Source organism: Acinonyx jubatus, chromosome C1, assembly GCF_027475565.1.
Source record: "Acinonyx jubatus isolate Ajub_Pintada_27869175 chromosome C1, VMU_Ajub_asm_v1.0, whole genome shotgun sequence".
NCBI lineage: Eukaryota > Metazoa > Chordata > Mammalia > Carnivora > Felidae > Acinonyx > Acinonyx jubatus.
The window spans coordinates 43,198,946-43,214,854 of NC_069381.1; the positions used below are offsets into that span (position 1 = coordinate 43,198,946).

Here is a 15,909-nt window from a genome sequence, read left to right on the forward strand (position 1 = left end):
TGGAAAGATGAAACACTTACACAAAGGAATAGTATATATAGTATGTGATGATTAGAAGTCACTTAACGAGTATTGGTTCCTTCCTACTTAAAATTCTTCCCCTTCCCACTGAAGCAAAAATTCTGGTATGGACTCTGCTATGGACTATCAGTCTTTTGAAAAGACACTACTCCCCCTTTTTTAAAATGTCAGCACTCATACCTTTAGTTCCAAGGCATATAATCAGTTGGCAAGACATAATCTCTATTGTTTCCATAGCTGACAGTTCAAATGTTAATAGTTTGAGGTACACCTGGTAAAAGGAGTTTTGCTCATAATCATCAAAAACAAATCTTATAGATCAATTAATATTTTCGAAAAATCAGATGTAACATCCATATTTTTTTCCTATTCTTAAGATATCCCTATTAAAATATACTTAAAGAATAATTTGAGAGGCACCTGGGTGGCTCAGTCCATTGAGCATCCAGCTCTGGATTTAGGCTTGGGTCATGATCTCACGGTCACGGCATTGAGCCCTGCATTGGGCTCTGCCTGCTTGCGACTCTCTCTCTCTCTCTCTCTCCCTCTCCCTCTCCCTCTCCCCCTCCCCCTTTCTGCCCTTCTCCTTCTGGCATGTGTGCGCACTCACACTCTCTCAAAAATAAATAAGAATAATATTATTAACAAAAGAAACAATTTCAAAAGTCTGATTTAAACACTAGGTCTGCATTCTCTGAGAAAATATTTTAACCTTTCTATCTCAATTATACATCTACAAAAGAAAGGTAAATGGACTTGTGGTATGTTACTTTTTAAAAATAGAGTTTTGGGCTTTTTAATACAAACTTATGATAGAAAATGAGAAAATGCAGAAAGGAAAAATAAAATCACCATTGAACTACCATCAGACATAATCTTATTGACATTTTGGTGCATTTCCTGTTTGGTAAATTATTATAGCTCTTTAAATGAATATTGGGCAAGTTAATGATTATACCATATTTATTAAGAGCCAATCATATGCTAAATGTTCCATATGATGCTTTTATTGATTATTTAAATAACCGCCGAAAACTGACAATTATTTACATTTGCGTTTTACTTTTAACCTTGATCAATATCAGTGTCATTTTATATATCCTTTTCTATATATCTTTATTTTTTCATGTTTATAATTTTTAATGTCTGTTTGATAGTTTAGTGAATTAATATGCTGTAAGTTTGCTTAAGTTCTTCTAAACGAAGTTTTAATATGACTATTAAACCCTTGAAGGAAGAAAAAAATACGAAGACTGTAAGTCTAATTTTCCAGAGTATCGATTAGCCAACAAGGTTTGCTATTTAATATTTTACATAAAGTTTATTTTTTAAATAAGCCAAAATTATTGCAGGAACATAGAGTGTGGGTATATTATATGTAGTTAATGTGGTGGTAAATACCAGTTCCCTGTGGTATCTTTTTAAGTAAATGATAATAACGAAGCTATGCTTGTAAGGATTAATGAGCAGTTTGCCTGCTATATTAAACTCCATAATAATTATCCTTTTAGTTTATCCATTAATTATCCTTTAAATGGCACATCAAGTGGTAAGCACTCAAGTGTTACAAAGCAAAGTTAAAAAAGTGATACATTCGTTAGCTCTTCCCAATGTAATTGGAAAAAATATCAGATTAAGCATAGCTGAATGGTTTTGCTCCCAAAGAATAAATTTTTAAAATTAAAAATGTGCATCTTACCATCTTCCTTGGGCAAAAAAAATCAATCTGTTTCCCTTGCGTAATAAACAGCATTTGATAGTATTTTTATCAGTTTGGTATGTCAGAAGATATAAATATAAGCACTTTTATATAAGGTTAACTTCTAGCACCTATCATCATCTGAAATATTTCCATATTAGGGTGAATCAATGAACCATCTAATCCAGTATCTGGTCTTTGACAGTAACCAATGTTGAGTGCATTCAAATCAGACATCAGATCTCCATAAATGTACTCTATCAGCCAGTAGTAAACCATTGGGTAAGTTACTGGCCCAATGACTAAAAAGCCTTTACAATTTGATCCTAGTATGTGTTCTTGCAAATTCACTCATTACATTTTTGTAGAAAAAATGGTCTCGTGTTATTTGTTTGGGTCATGTCCTTTAGTAGTGAAAGCCACAGATGAAGAATATACACACACAGCCAAAAGGCGCATCTCTTTATTACTCTACACAGGTCTCGCTTTCCAGATTTATGGATTGTTTCCTTGTTCTTGGAATAATGGGATAGATGAATAAAAACTCCACTTTTGAGACCCATGCTCCATTCCCCTTTACTTCTCCCTTCCGGATCTTCTTTGTTCTTCCCTGTCTTTTAGATCTTTCCTCATATGAACGTCCCCTGTGGTGTCATTCTCTTACTTCCCCTTCCTCATTATCCACTCTCCTTCCTACCTCATGGCCTGTGATCATTTTCCTATTATGTCATTAAAAAAAAATGAACCTGATTCTCAAAGTGAGCCCGTATCATTAAGAGTTATGAAATACTGGCCGGTTGGCCCAGTTGGTTGTCGGATGGTGCTAATGAGATCCAGGTCAGGGGTACGTCCCCATATGGGACTGTTAGTTTTTCCTTTGTTTAATGGCCTCAGACTGCACCTCTGGCTTTGACCAGCTCTCTCATAAATGTATTCGAGTGGTCAAAAAGGAGTGTGGGTAGATGTGTGCAAATCCAGTCAAGCTATTGGAAAACTCATACGAAGTTTGCTCCCAGTGGATATCCAAGTCAACAAATGTTTAGTATTGGTGCTGGTGCTGGACAGAATATAAACATAAATGAGTCGCATTTCCTGGGCTAAGAAAGCTTATCCTTTCTTGGCTGAGAGCCTGCAAATGACTAAATATAAGGCAGGATGAAAATATGTCTGGAATAGCGGTTTGGCAAGTGGTATAGACACACAAAGGACAGAACAGTGAAGTCTGATGGGGGAATCTGGGAAGGTTTTATGGAAGAGATGACAGTCGAAGGGGATAGGATTTTCCTAACTAGAAAATACATATTAAAATAGAAACATTATATTTCAGATCTCATCTTTTATGCATAGGATATTATTGGAAGAGCAGGAAAGGATGGAGGTATGTATACACAGGGAAAAAGGATATTCATTTAACAAATGCTTACTGAGCACTTGCTTTGTGCCTGCACCTATGCTGGGCATCAGGAATTCGGGAATAATTCCAACATGGTAACAACCCTAGAGGGGCTCACCATCTTCTGAGGGAGATAGACAAATAAATAGTCACAATCCAGTGTGGGAAGTTCTACACTTGAGGTAGACACCTGAAGAAGACCTCCTTAGCTTGCTTTTAAAGAGCTTAAGGATGTGGCAAACATCACTAATTGATTATGGCACCATTTCCCACTGGGTCCAGACTCCTTGATGGAAGACAGCTCTAGATGGTCACATTTTATATCTTCCCCAGTTACAGCCAGTTTGTCCAGGATTGGACACACAGTGAACTTACAGGTACAAATAGATAAGGAAGGCAAATCAGATTCTCTGTCTCTGAGGAGTGTGAACTAGGAAATGGCAAGAAAGCAGCAGTAGGAGTGTTGAAGCAGAAGGGGTGTTGGAAGAGTTACGAGGGAGCAGAAGCTGTGGGCAGAGATGTGTAGAACAGGGGAGAGAATAAAGCGGTTAGAATTGGTAGTAAGGCAAATAGAGAGGAGCAAAAACATGTAAGAAAGAGACCAGGCAGATCTTGAGACACACGAGAGAAAGGGTATGGTCTCTAAATAAATCCCTAGGTTTCTTGTTCCCGTTCCCATTCATACAGATATATCCCATTCCGGTTCCCGTTTCCATTCACATGGATGTTTCTCATGGCAAAACCTCTTTTTCTCAAGGTCTCAGTGAGACTCCGGTCCTTTCACCCCAAAGGACTTAACCTGAATCACCAAGTTAGGACCCATTGGAGAGGACTCAACAACTTGGGTAGGTTTGAAATATCCAAAGGCAGTTAGAAGATAGACACTCTTCACTTGGGGCAATGAACTTGTACACATGGGTGTGTGATGAATTCTTTCCCCTTATGATTTACAGTTTAATATCACTGCTATTTTTCCTCCTTGTGATTGGCCTCCATTTAACAAGAAGCATGCATGAGAATCGTTAGGTGTTTGCTTTCTGTCCCTGTCACATCACTGGTACGGCACGCAGTCCACTGCCCCACGGTTATCTGTATACATGCCATCTCCTTTTTCCACTGGGAGTTCCTGGAGGGCAGGGTCAGGTCTTTTCTGCTCTGTGTCTCTAATACCCAAATCAGGCCGGACTCAGAGTAGTGACTCAGGAATTATTTGCTGAATGAAGTATGGGTGGTATCCAGTTATGTGAATTTCAAGGTACTCTTAAAGTTCTTTTTATATGTATATTACAGTTTGATGGAATGGCCATGACCTCTTTTTGCAAATGCACATATACCCTTCTCCCCCAACAACCACTTTCCTCAAAAAAAAAAAAAAAAAGGAAAATGAAGACTTCCTCTTGTCTGTTATGTTAAGAGAATCTCTGAACAGTGACTGACCATCCTCACACTGAGGTGAGCAGCCTCTCTGGCAAATGTTGCTGGACAAACAGTGGGCCAACAGCAGCTACCCTTTCCATCTCCTAAAGTAGTCTGGTACCAGGGCTGCCTCAGGCCAGGGGCTAGTTCAGTGCCCTCCCAGGAGGCTACGAGAAGCTCAAGGAGTCTGGATTCTGGAGAACCATGTTGCCATACCACTCACTCCAATGCAGGCCTTGGAGATAGTCATCAGGATCCCGAACTTCCTGAGCATCTTTTGTCTGCTACACATAGGCAGATGTCTGGGCCTAGACAGTCATTCTTCTTGTCTCTCTCTCTGTTTCTCTCAGTCCTGTTCTGCTCTCAGCCTGGTCCTTATTTCCCCCAAGCTTCCCTTCTCTATTCGTTTTGTTCTGTCGGTCTCTCTGTTATGTGAGGATGTTTTATCGAATATCAGGTGTTCCTTTTTTACTTTTAGTACATTTTTTCTTAAACTTTTCTTTTAAATAGAACTGTAGTACATATATAGGAAAGTGCACAGAAGATAGATGTGTATGTAGCTCTGTGAATTTCTCACAAAGCAAATGCCCACTTTACCTCACCAGATGAGTCTCGGGTCAAACATCACTCTCTCCCAAAGCCAGGCGCTGCCCTCCTGGCTTGGGACCCTGTGCTGTAGCTCTGCGCCCCAGCACCCATTCCTGTTCCCTTTCCTGATACTCCGTATACTTACGATCCTGTTCTCTACTTGTCTCCAACTGGGCTGTGCTCTCCGTGGAGTCAAGGACTGTCAGCCTTGTTCACTGCTTTTTCCTCAGCCCACGCACAGAACCTAGCACATAGTAAGTGCTGAATAAGTATTTGAATGAGTGGCAGGGTGGGGAGAGAAGGGAAAAAAGGAAGTGAGAAAAAGAAAATTGTTTCCTGTTTTCAGGGAAGACAAACTCAGAAAATAGGTCATTCATCTTATGAAAGTGTCTACAGGAAGCTTAGGACATTGTGGCCACCCAAGGAAGAACTTTCAGTCCTTTGAGCTAGGATTTGCTTTTTTGCTTTTTGGTTTTGAGCTGAGTTTTCACATGCAAATAGGAATATGTTTTTTGGGAAAAGTGGACCTTGCTGAGGGAACATGTACCTGGGCAGCGGCACAGCGGGATGTGAAAGCACCTTGGCTTGCTCAGGCTGGGCCACGGTCAGGGCTGGCGAGGCGAGTAGTGGGAGGTGGGCCTGGAAAGGAGGGTAATGAGGGAGTCTCTGAGCAGCAGCCCAGTCTGGCCTGGATCCAGACTGTGGACAAAGACCCAGACCTGTCCTGCTTTGATTAGGTCTGTGACTTCAGGAGGGCTTGGGCCTGAGCTGGACCACCCCAGAATTGCTGCAGGTCCCATCCGCTAGGGCCACTCTGCTTAGCTGGCCCCGTGGAGGTCCCTTCAAACTCAACTGGTCTCTCCAAAAGTAAGGGGGCAGTTAGTATGGTGAAAGGAGAGGATCATGAACTTTGGGGTCAGGGGTGCCAGGTCAGAGTCCCGGCTCTGCCTCTTAGTTGTGAGACCTTGAACCTTTCTTTACCCTTGAACCTATTTCCTCATCTGTAAAATGAGGTAACAGGAGTTGTGAGCATTAAATGTGAAAAGTGATTTATAAACTGTTCTACACTCATATCAGGACCCAGACCTGGTGTTTCTAAAATGTTGTAAGGGGTTAAAAGGCACTTTAAAAAACAAACCAAAAAAAGTATAAACTGTTATACTGATTTATTATCCTTGGTCTTCGTTTCCTGGTTGGTAAAGTACAGGGCCCAGTACCCGTTGCTTAGTTCAGGCCAGTTTCCTGTTATAATGGCAAATATTACCACCCGGCAGGGGTTGTGAATGAGGTCCCTGTCACAAAGCACATGGCCTTGTTCCTTAATTGCTAGGGTGGAATTAATTTGCTCTTCCTGTTTCTCTTGTGACAGGAAGTAGATGTCCTTGAATTTCAGTTGATTAATGGAGGCCTCTGAGCAGAGTGCTCCAGCCTCTCTTGCTTTTAATCCTTATGCAATGCAAGGCCCTAATTTGATAATTTTGCTGTTTTTTAGATGGATCACCTACTGGTTGAAAATATTGAGCGGGAAACGTTTCATCTCTGCTCCCGCCTCATTAATGGGCCATACCGGCGGACGGTGAGAGCCCTGGTCTTCACATTAAAGCACCGAGCTGAAATCCGGGCTCAGGTGAAGAACGGCTCGCTGCCAGTCGGCACGTTTGTACAGAACCACAAAAAATGACCCGAGGATGGTTCCAAAGCTGGGCTGGGCAGAAAGCAAAATGGGCCTCTCTCTGCCATTCAAAGACTCTTTTGAGTTTGGGTGATGGCTGCTGCTGGTGGTGCTAAATTTTCCCATGGTGCCATTCCTTCAGACAGAGGATGCGGAGAGCCCCGGGAGCCAGGCCTGCGGGAGATGCTTCATTAGCTGTATGCACTTGCGCTGCCTCACGGGACGTGCGCTGGCTGTCACTAGGAAGCGCGGTATGGTTGCCATCACCCAACCCAGTGAAAGGGTGACAGATTTCACTGTGAGTGCGCCAAGGACACCTCTAAACTTCCCCCATGTCAGGCAGATGAAGTTACTACTTTATTTCGCCACCCTGCAGGTAACTGAAACTCAATTACTGTGGCTGCACACTCAGTTCCATCCCCCTGAGTTTAGATAGCTCTGGTGCCTCTCAGAACTCCCCTGTCTGTTCTCTTTGCTCTACCCCGGGGGTGAGCCTGCTGGAGCCAGCCAACTACCCCTTCTTTCCAGAACTCACTTATCTGAACATTTCAGCTCTCCCTGGAAGACCTTCTGCATTGGTCTCCAGAGCCCCCATGCTGAGGCTTCTAATGAGGAACTGGCCTGAAGCGTCCCCCTACCTTGGGGTTTATTTGAATACGCTGGCTCTTGGTTTAGGGCTCCGTAGAAGATACATAATGAAATTTCTCTTGAAATGAATTACCACAGTAGAAAAAAACACATCTATATTCTGAAATGAAATGCCTCTGTACAGGCCTGCTTGAACAATTACATAAATGAGATTTGCTCTTTTAAAGTCATAATAAACTGGGACTTTTTTTTTTTTTTTGCCTAAAACAAAAGGTATGGCCTATTCATTGAAAAGTATTTGGGGTTGAGAAAGGGGACAGTTGGTGAAAATAAAGAATGACTGGATGAGAATTTGAGGGAGATAGCAATACCCAAGGAAAGCTTTTTAGGTTAGGGCAGATGAGAGCATGTTTATAATCTGAAGAGAAGGAGCCAATAGAAAGGAAGAGATTAAACTGTTTAAAAAGAGGGGCTAAGTTCAAAAGCAAGGAGAAAAGAGAGGGGCCTAATGTCTACCTTCTAAGTGCTAGAGACCATTCCTAAGCTAATTTGTTAGCATTTACATTGATGTTTATTGTAGGGTCTTAAAAATCCTGTTTAACCTTCTCATTCTTGCGTTAGTAAATATTGTTTCAGTTTTTTAGATTTCTTCATTTATTTAGCACTTATTTACTGAGCACCACTCCTCGGGGCACTGTGGGACCGACCGAGTGGTAGCAGCAGATGAGACCCTGAGGCTCACCAGGCAGAAGTGTCTTGCTCAGTTCCCCACTGCTAATAACTGTTGGAGCTAGAATAATAATCGAGCACTTAACCACGGGCTCGGCACTGTGGTAGACATTTAAAAAACTCCTAACAAACCAAATAAAAAAGTAAAACTAATAAACTAATACCTAATTAAAGATGAGGAAAGTGAGGCTCAGAAGGGCTGGTAACTTACTCGGGGTCGCACACAGATGGTGAATGGCAGGTTCAAGATCCAAAACTGAAGTCTACTTGATATAGATGGTCTTCCTGGTTGATTTCGTCCACGCATGCCCTTAGGCATTTCGTATATGCCGATGACTCTCCAGTTTGTGTCTTCAGACCCCTGAGCTTCAGACAGAATCTCCTAGATGCGCATCTCAGAGGTAACATGTCTTTTTGTACTTGGCAATACTGGCACGTTAGCCAGGAGCCTGGGGGTCAGCCTAAGCTCTTCATCCCCTCACCCCCCCTCACCCCCCACCCACCCAACCAAATCCTGATGGTTTTACTTCTCACCTAGGTTTACAGTCTCTTGTCTCTCCTCCATATTTAGCACAACTTCAGGACTTTATCCTCTCTTTCCCAGGTGATCACATGCCCCGCTAACTTATCCCTCTGCCTCTAGTCTTAACCTCTTCAAATTGGCCTCTCTGTGCTAGAAACAAAGTGACATACCAAAACTGAAAATCCCACTGTGTCACTCCCCCTTGGAGCATTTTCACATGTGAGCGTTTTCTCTCTCTGGAATGCTACTCTCTATCTAATTCCCTCCCCTGCCCCTTCTGTAATACCCTGTTCTATATACATACTCACATGTTCTCTGGGTATCCCCACTCGATTGGAACCTCCTTCAGAAGTCCTGCCAGAAGTCAGAAGTCCTGTCTTACTCCTCTAGGTATCTTCAATCCTTAGAACAGTGCTTGTCCCATAGAAATACCCAATACGTACTTGTGGAATTAATGGATATCCAGGCGCCTATGCCCTGTCTACCTCCACCTTTGTTCCCCTTAGAATCTATTATCCGCTAGGGTAGGTAGAGTGAACCTTTAAAAATGTGAAACAAATCATGTATTTACTCTGCTCAAAACCTAGTGGCTTCCCTCTCAGAGCAAAATTCCAAGCCCTTCCAATGTCCTCCCAGGCCCAACATGATGTGGATCCTGGCCGCCTCTTTGACCTCACTTCGTAACATTCTCTCCCTTTCTTACACCTGTGTGGTCCTACTGGCTCCCTTGCTGTTCTGAACACACACACCAGACATGTTCCTACCTCAGGGCCTTTGCACTTAAACTCTTGCGCTGATTACAATGCCCTTTTTATAGATACTTGCGTGTTCCTATTTTCACTTGATTTGGGTCTCTGTTTGCCTTATCAGAAAGGCCTTCACTGACTCCCCTAAACAAAACAGCACTCTCTCCCAATCATTTTTTAATACTCTACCTTGCTTTATTTTTGTTCAGAGTATTCATCCCCTTTCTTGATACAGTTTATTATTTCTTTATTGCCTATCACCCCACCTCCTATAAGAATTTAAGCTTCCTTTTTTTAAAATTTTTTTAATGTTTATTTATATTTGAGACAGAGAGAGAGCATGAGCAGGGGAGGGGAAGAGAGAGGGGGAGTCAGAGGATCTTAAGCGGGCTCTGCGCCGACACAGCCCGATGTGGGACTTGAACCCACAAACCGTGAGATGACCTGAGCCAAAGTCAGGTGCTCAACTGACTGAGCCACCCAGACGCCCCAAGAATTTAAGCTTCTTGATAGCAAGAGTCTTTGTTTTTGTTCCTACTATACCTCCAGCACCTAGAACAGAGGCTGGCACAAACTTCGTCTCCATAACTGTTGATTGAATAATTGAATGGCCAGTTGTAGGCATACAGGAAAGTCATCTAATCCAATCAGGGAATGCTTCCTGGGGGAGGTGACAACCTGTGTGCAGTCTGAAAGGGCAGAAGTAGGTAATTGGGTGGTTGAGGTGTATGCCTGGCAGAGAAAGCAGAGTATGGAAAGCCCTGGAACTGTGATCCCTAGGGGGTGATTGGTATAGCTGGAGTAGAGAACACATGCAGGAGAGTACCTGGGGATGAGGCCGGATGGGAGGGCAAGGACCAGGACAAATCTGAAGGGTCTTGAGCACAAAATGAAGAGGTTTGGACTGATTGCAAGCAGGAACTAGTTAGTTTCTTATTACCGGGCTGTGTGGAAGAGAAGCTAGAGCAGGGAGAGCTGGGCAGGAGGAGGAAGCTTCATTTATAAACATCCAAAGAGTTCCGCTAACTTAGGAACCCAGAGTAAGTTGAAAACAAATTGCTGTCTAGCTGAAAGGCTTCAGTGGTGATAGTTAGAAAGTGAAATGATTGCAGAGATGTGCTTTGGAGATTTGGAAGGCAGGCTGTGTTATTTGTGGCTGTTTTCTCCTTGATGCATGTGCAGAATTTCCATGCATGGTAATGGAGCTATTCTGAGTGCTTGCCAAAGGGAAGGAGGCTCACAGACACCCACGTATGCTTGTCCACCCACAGAGAAGCACCTCTGAGCTCCAGCCTGTTACAAGTGAAAGGGACAGCTCCTGAAAAGGGGTGAGAGAGGTCCCTAGGACTCTGAGTTACCTGTAAGTCTACGCATGAATATGTCTTCTGTATTTACTTGCGGTAGGAAATTAGGAAATTAAGTACCATTAGAGTCTGCTCCGCTAGTTTATTGGTCCTTTTTTGGTGGTTGAATCAGAGGTCCTGGGCCCTTGGGTAGGGGCTGGGTCTTTTCATTCATTTGCTCAATGAACAGATGTTGCCCATCTACTGTGTGCCCATGACTGGACTGGCACTGGGGAAACCGCAATAAATGAGATATAATTTCTACCTTTGGGAAGCTCTTAGTCTGGTGGCGACACAGACACATAGGTAAATAATTATACATATATATATATATACATGTATATATATACACACACAATAATTATACATATATTTACATAGGCAAATAATTACAGTATAAGATAATATGTATTTACTGGAGATATTTAGTTAAAATGTTGAGAAGGTGGGAAAAGGAATGATTCACACCATTCTAAGGGAAGAAAGTCTTCACAGAGCATTGATGTTTGAACCAAATCTTGAAGTAGAGGTAGGAGTTCTTAGCAGAGGGAGCAGCGTGTGCTCAGAGGCACAGGTGTAAAGGCTTGTTTCACTAGAGGCAAATGTGTGTTGGAAGCATAAGGCTCTTGGAATGGTGGGCAGAAATGGGGCAAAAAAAAAAAAAGTGGCCAGGGCCGTGGAGACATTATGCAGGAGTTGGACTTTGACCTTCAAATAATGGGAGGCCATGAGATGTGTTTGAGCAAGTGAGGGACCTAGTAAGGTGTGTGTTCTACAAAGATCAAAATGTTCCTACGTAAAAACGTATTTAAGAAAAAAAAAATTGGGGGCGCCTGGGTGGCGCAGTCGGTCAAGCGTCCGACTTCAGCCAGGTCACGATCTCGCGGTCCGTGAGTTCGAGCCCCGCGTCGGGCTCTGGGCTGATGGCTCAGAGCCTGGAGCCTGTTTCCGATTCTGTGTCTCCCTCTCTCTCTGCCCCTCCCCTGTTCATGCTCTGTCTCTCTCTGTCCCAAAAATAAATAAACGTTGAAAAAAAAAAATTTTTTTTTAAAAAAGAAAAAAAAAATTATTAACCCAAAAGCTTAAGACAAAGGAAAGACACGCTTGAGAGTCAGTAAATGAGAGATTTTTTTTTTTTTTTTGACAAATGAAGTTTAGAGTTGACCAAACAGATATCATTAGAGAGTCCCAGGTTTGAAAAATGGCAGGAGGCTGAGATAATGCATTTACTTTGTTCAGTGGTGAAGGATCAGGCAGCTGGCCTTTTTTCATTTATAGAATATCAGGTTCTTAAACTTGTGCATGTCAACCTTGGTTTTCTTTTGCTGCAGCCTCAGGCCTCAGAGCCTCACTCTGAGATTTGTAATGTGTTTTGGATGCGTTTATCACAGGCAAATGGGGCGGGGGCTCAGCTTGTTACTGCCCATTACTGCTATCAAAGGGAGTCCATCCAGAAAACAAGGCTTTGGGAGCTTTGATTAGGTCAGTGACACTGCCTTCGTTTCAAAAGAGAGATGGTTTGTTTGGATAACATTGTATTTTCTTTTAAGTCAACCAAAATAATAAAATTGCTGTCAGGGATAGGCTTACCCAAAAGCAAAGGAGCTTAGTCTCAAGATCCCAAGAATACCAGGATGTCCAGTCAAATGCTACTTGTTCATCTTGTTAAGATCACTCACTCAGTGTGTATGTATTGAGCTCTTACGAGCCAGGTCCGGGGGGCACAGGGATAAATGAGACATAGTCTCTGGCCCCACAGTCTAATGAAAGAAACAGATAAACCATTAAAAAAAGACAAATGATTGTGAATTCTGGGAATTCAAAGGAAAGGAAATAAGCCAATAAACATATTAGAAGATGCTCAACCTTACTAATAAAAGGGGAATGGCAAAGATCAGTGCCATCCTTGAGGACGTAAAGGATGCAGGGGCAGTGATTCTCATCGTCTTCATTTCATTCACTGATCTGGCCCCTACACAAATCAAGTGGTTCCTGGAGGATGACTGTGGATTACGGCAAAATCAACCAAGTGCTGGTTCTGCTTGCGGTGCTGTGCCAAATGTGGTGTCTGTCCTAGCGCACATTCGCATGTTCTCAGGTCCACAGTATAAAGCTATGGACCTGGTGAGTGTGTTTCATCTCCTTCCCCATCAGAAGCAAAGATCAGAGTTCATATTCCCTTGCAACAGACAAAAGTACACAATTACCATCTTGCCCCAGGGCTGTTGAGCTTCCTGCCCTCTCACGACCTAGTCTGAGAAGACCTATACTGCCTAGATACCTTGCAGAACATCAACTTGGACCAGATGAGCAATGAGCAAGTGTACTGGAAGCCTTGATGAGACACATGCATTGCAGAGAGCGGAAGAACACGCTATGAAGATTCAGAGGCCTGATAGACATCTCAGTGAAATTTGTAGGGACCAGTAGTCTGGGATATGCCAGGGATATATCTTCCAAAGTGAAAGATAATGGTGATTGCACCTCCCACCTCCACCCCGCCTGAAGAAGGAAGCTCAATGTCAGGTGGGCCCCCTTGGGTTTTGGAGGCAGCGCATTTCCCACCTGGGAATACTGCTCCACCCCATATCAGATGACACAGAAGGCTGCCAGTTTTGATGCTGGCCCAGAATGGGAAAGGGCTCAGCAGCAGAACCAGACTATACAAGTAGCCATATGATCTGGCAGAAACCATGGTATTTGAGGTATATGTAGTGGGAAAAGATACATATGGAGTTCGCGACAAGGCTGAGTAGGAGACAATATAGACCCTTGGGGTTCTGGAGCAGGGCCATGCCATCTGTAGCCAGGAATAACACACTTTTCAAAAAATAGCTTCTGATTTGCTGAGCGTTCTGGTGGAAACAAAACAGATCATCTGACTGCAGAACATCAAGTTGACCATGGAACTAAAGCTGTTCATCGTAAGGTAGATTCTGTCAGATCCACCAAATCATAGGGTCACACAAGGCCCAATTCATCAGGATAGACATGGTACAACTGGGATTTGGCACAACAGGGCCAAAGGGCAAAAGACAGCTGCATGAGCGATGGCCCAGACATTTATGTCATCCACCATCTTTGCACCAGTGCCTCTCCCTGAGGTCACCTATGGCTGCCTGAGGACCTCCTTATATCCAGCAGGAGGAGAAAAAAAGCCAAGCTTTGTTCATGGGTGGGTCAGCTCAGTATGTGTGAGTAAGCCAAAAATAGACTGTTGCTATACTGCAGGCCCCACTGCAGTGTCCTTGAAAGACAGTAGAGGAGGAAATTCTTCCAGTGGACAAGCTCTGAATAGTACACCCAGTCATCCACCTTTTGTGGAGAGACAGAGGGCCCATCGTTAGAAGACACATGGGTCTAGTGGGCAGTGGTGAATGGCTTGGCTGGTTGGTTAGAGGCCTGGAAGGATAAGTTTGAAAATCAGGGACAAAGAGGTCTGGGGTAGAGGCACGTGGATAGACCTACGAGAGTGGGCATCAAGTGTGAAGTTCATTGTATTCCATGTTAACACCCACCAGAGAATGTATACCACAGAAGAAGCATTAAACAAATACAAGTAGCCATGCTACTTGTGAACCATATGATCTAGCAGAATCCATGGTATTTGACCATGCAGCCAAAGCTGTTCATCATAAACTGGGTTCTATCAAATCCACCAAATCATGAAGTCACACAGTCCCTAACAAACTTCCTGTACGCTAATCTCCATCTCATGGTCTACCTTCCAGGGAACGGACCTGCAACATAGCTCTTCTAATTGCTGGTAACAACTCTTAAATCGGATGTCAGCAAAATTTTCTAGAAAGGGACAGAAAAAGTCTGGTTTGCAGGCCATATGATCTCTCACAACTACTCAACTCTGGCGTTATAGTACAAAAGCAGCCATAAATCATACATAAATGAATGAGTGTGGCTGTATTCCAAAAAACTTTCCAAAGGCATGTGGTAGGTGGCATTCGGTCCACGGCCTTAGTTCGCCAACCCCTACTCTAAAGAAATATTTTTACAAGCGTACCAAGTAGGCGTTACAAAAATTTAATTGCAGCATGGTCTGTAGTAAAATTTTAGAAGTAATCTTACACTAAAAAAAGGAAGGTTACATAAATTGTGGTATTTATAGATTTTGGAATAGTATGCAGCATCTAAGAAGAATGAGTTTAGATCAAAAAGCAGCACTGTCCAATAGAAATATAACATGAGCCAGCCACATACATAATTTTGAATTTTCCAGGAGCCACAATGAAAGCTGTAGAGAGAAACAGATGAAATTAAGAATATATTTGAGAGGCACCTTTGTGGCTCAGTCAGTTGAATGTCTGACTTCGGCTCAGGTCATGATCTCGTGGTTTTTTGAGTTCGAGCTCCGTGTTGGGCTCTGTGCTGACAGCTCAGAGCCTAGAGCCTGCTTTGGATTCTGTATCTCCTTCTCTCTCCGCCCCTTCCCTCCTTGCACTCTGTGTGTGTCTCTCTCTCTTTCTCTCTGTCTCGAGAATAAATAAACATTTTAAAAAAGGAGACATATATTTGAGCTCTCTACACTGAAGATATTATCACTTTAACATGTAATTAACATAAAAATTATTTATGAGATATTTTACATTCTTTTTTTGTACTGAGTTTTTGCAGTCTGATGGGTATTTTACATTTAACAGCCCATCTCAATTTGGGCCAACCACATTTTCAAGTGTTCAGTAGCCATGTGTGGCTAGTGCTACTGTATTGGACAGCATAGATCTGTACTGAAAATCTGTTACTGCCACGGAGACGCCACTGATACATATATGGTTTAGTGAAAAAGGGAAGGTACCACTTTGGTATGAACCACTTCAGTAAAGGGGAAACACTCCACGAACATATTGAAGAAGAAGATGTATACACATGTGTACCCAATTTAGAATGAGGCTTTGGGTGGAGCGATGGAGGGACTCACTCTCTCCTTACCTGATTTTTTACAATAAACTTTTTATTTGTGGATAATTTTAGACTCACAAAAAAGTTGCAAAGATGATACAGGGAGCTCCCATTTGCCCCTCACCCAGTTTCCCCTGTCGTTAACATTGTACATCAGCGTGGCGCATTTGTCAAAATTAAAAACCCACGATTGGCACACGACTATGAACTAAACTCCAGACTTCATTCAGCCTTCGCCAGTGTTTCCACTAGCGTCCTTTTTCTGTTCCGGGATTCA

At 42.8% G+C, this 15,909-nt stretch overlaps 1 protein-coding gene across 2 annotated transcripts in view; it reads left to right on the forward strand.

Moving 5' to 3' along the window:
* TCEANC2 (transcription elongation factor A N-terminal and central domain containing 2) overlaps positions 1-15,698 on the forward strand; it is a 43,453-nt gene extending 27,755 nt beyond the window's left edge. The window contains exons 5-6 of one of the 2 annotated variants that reach the window (XM_027059116.2): positions 3,871-3,958; positions 6,610-6,748. In XM_027059116.2, the coding sequence (XP_026914917.1) occupies positions 3,871-3,958; positions 6,610-6,629 (108 nt within the window). In that variant the 3' untranslated portion in view covers positions 6,630-6,748. Of the gene's footprint in view, positions 1-3,870; positions 3,959-6,609 lie in introns of both variants that reach the window. The other variant, XM_015072362.3, reaches the window with a different exon arrangement.
* The last annotated feature ends 211 nt before the right edge of the window (positions 15,699-15,909 follow it).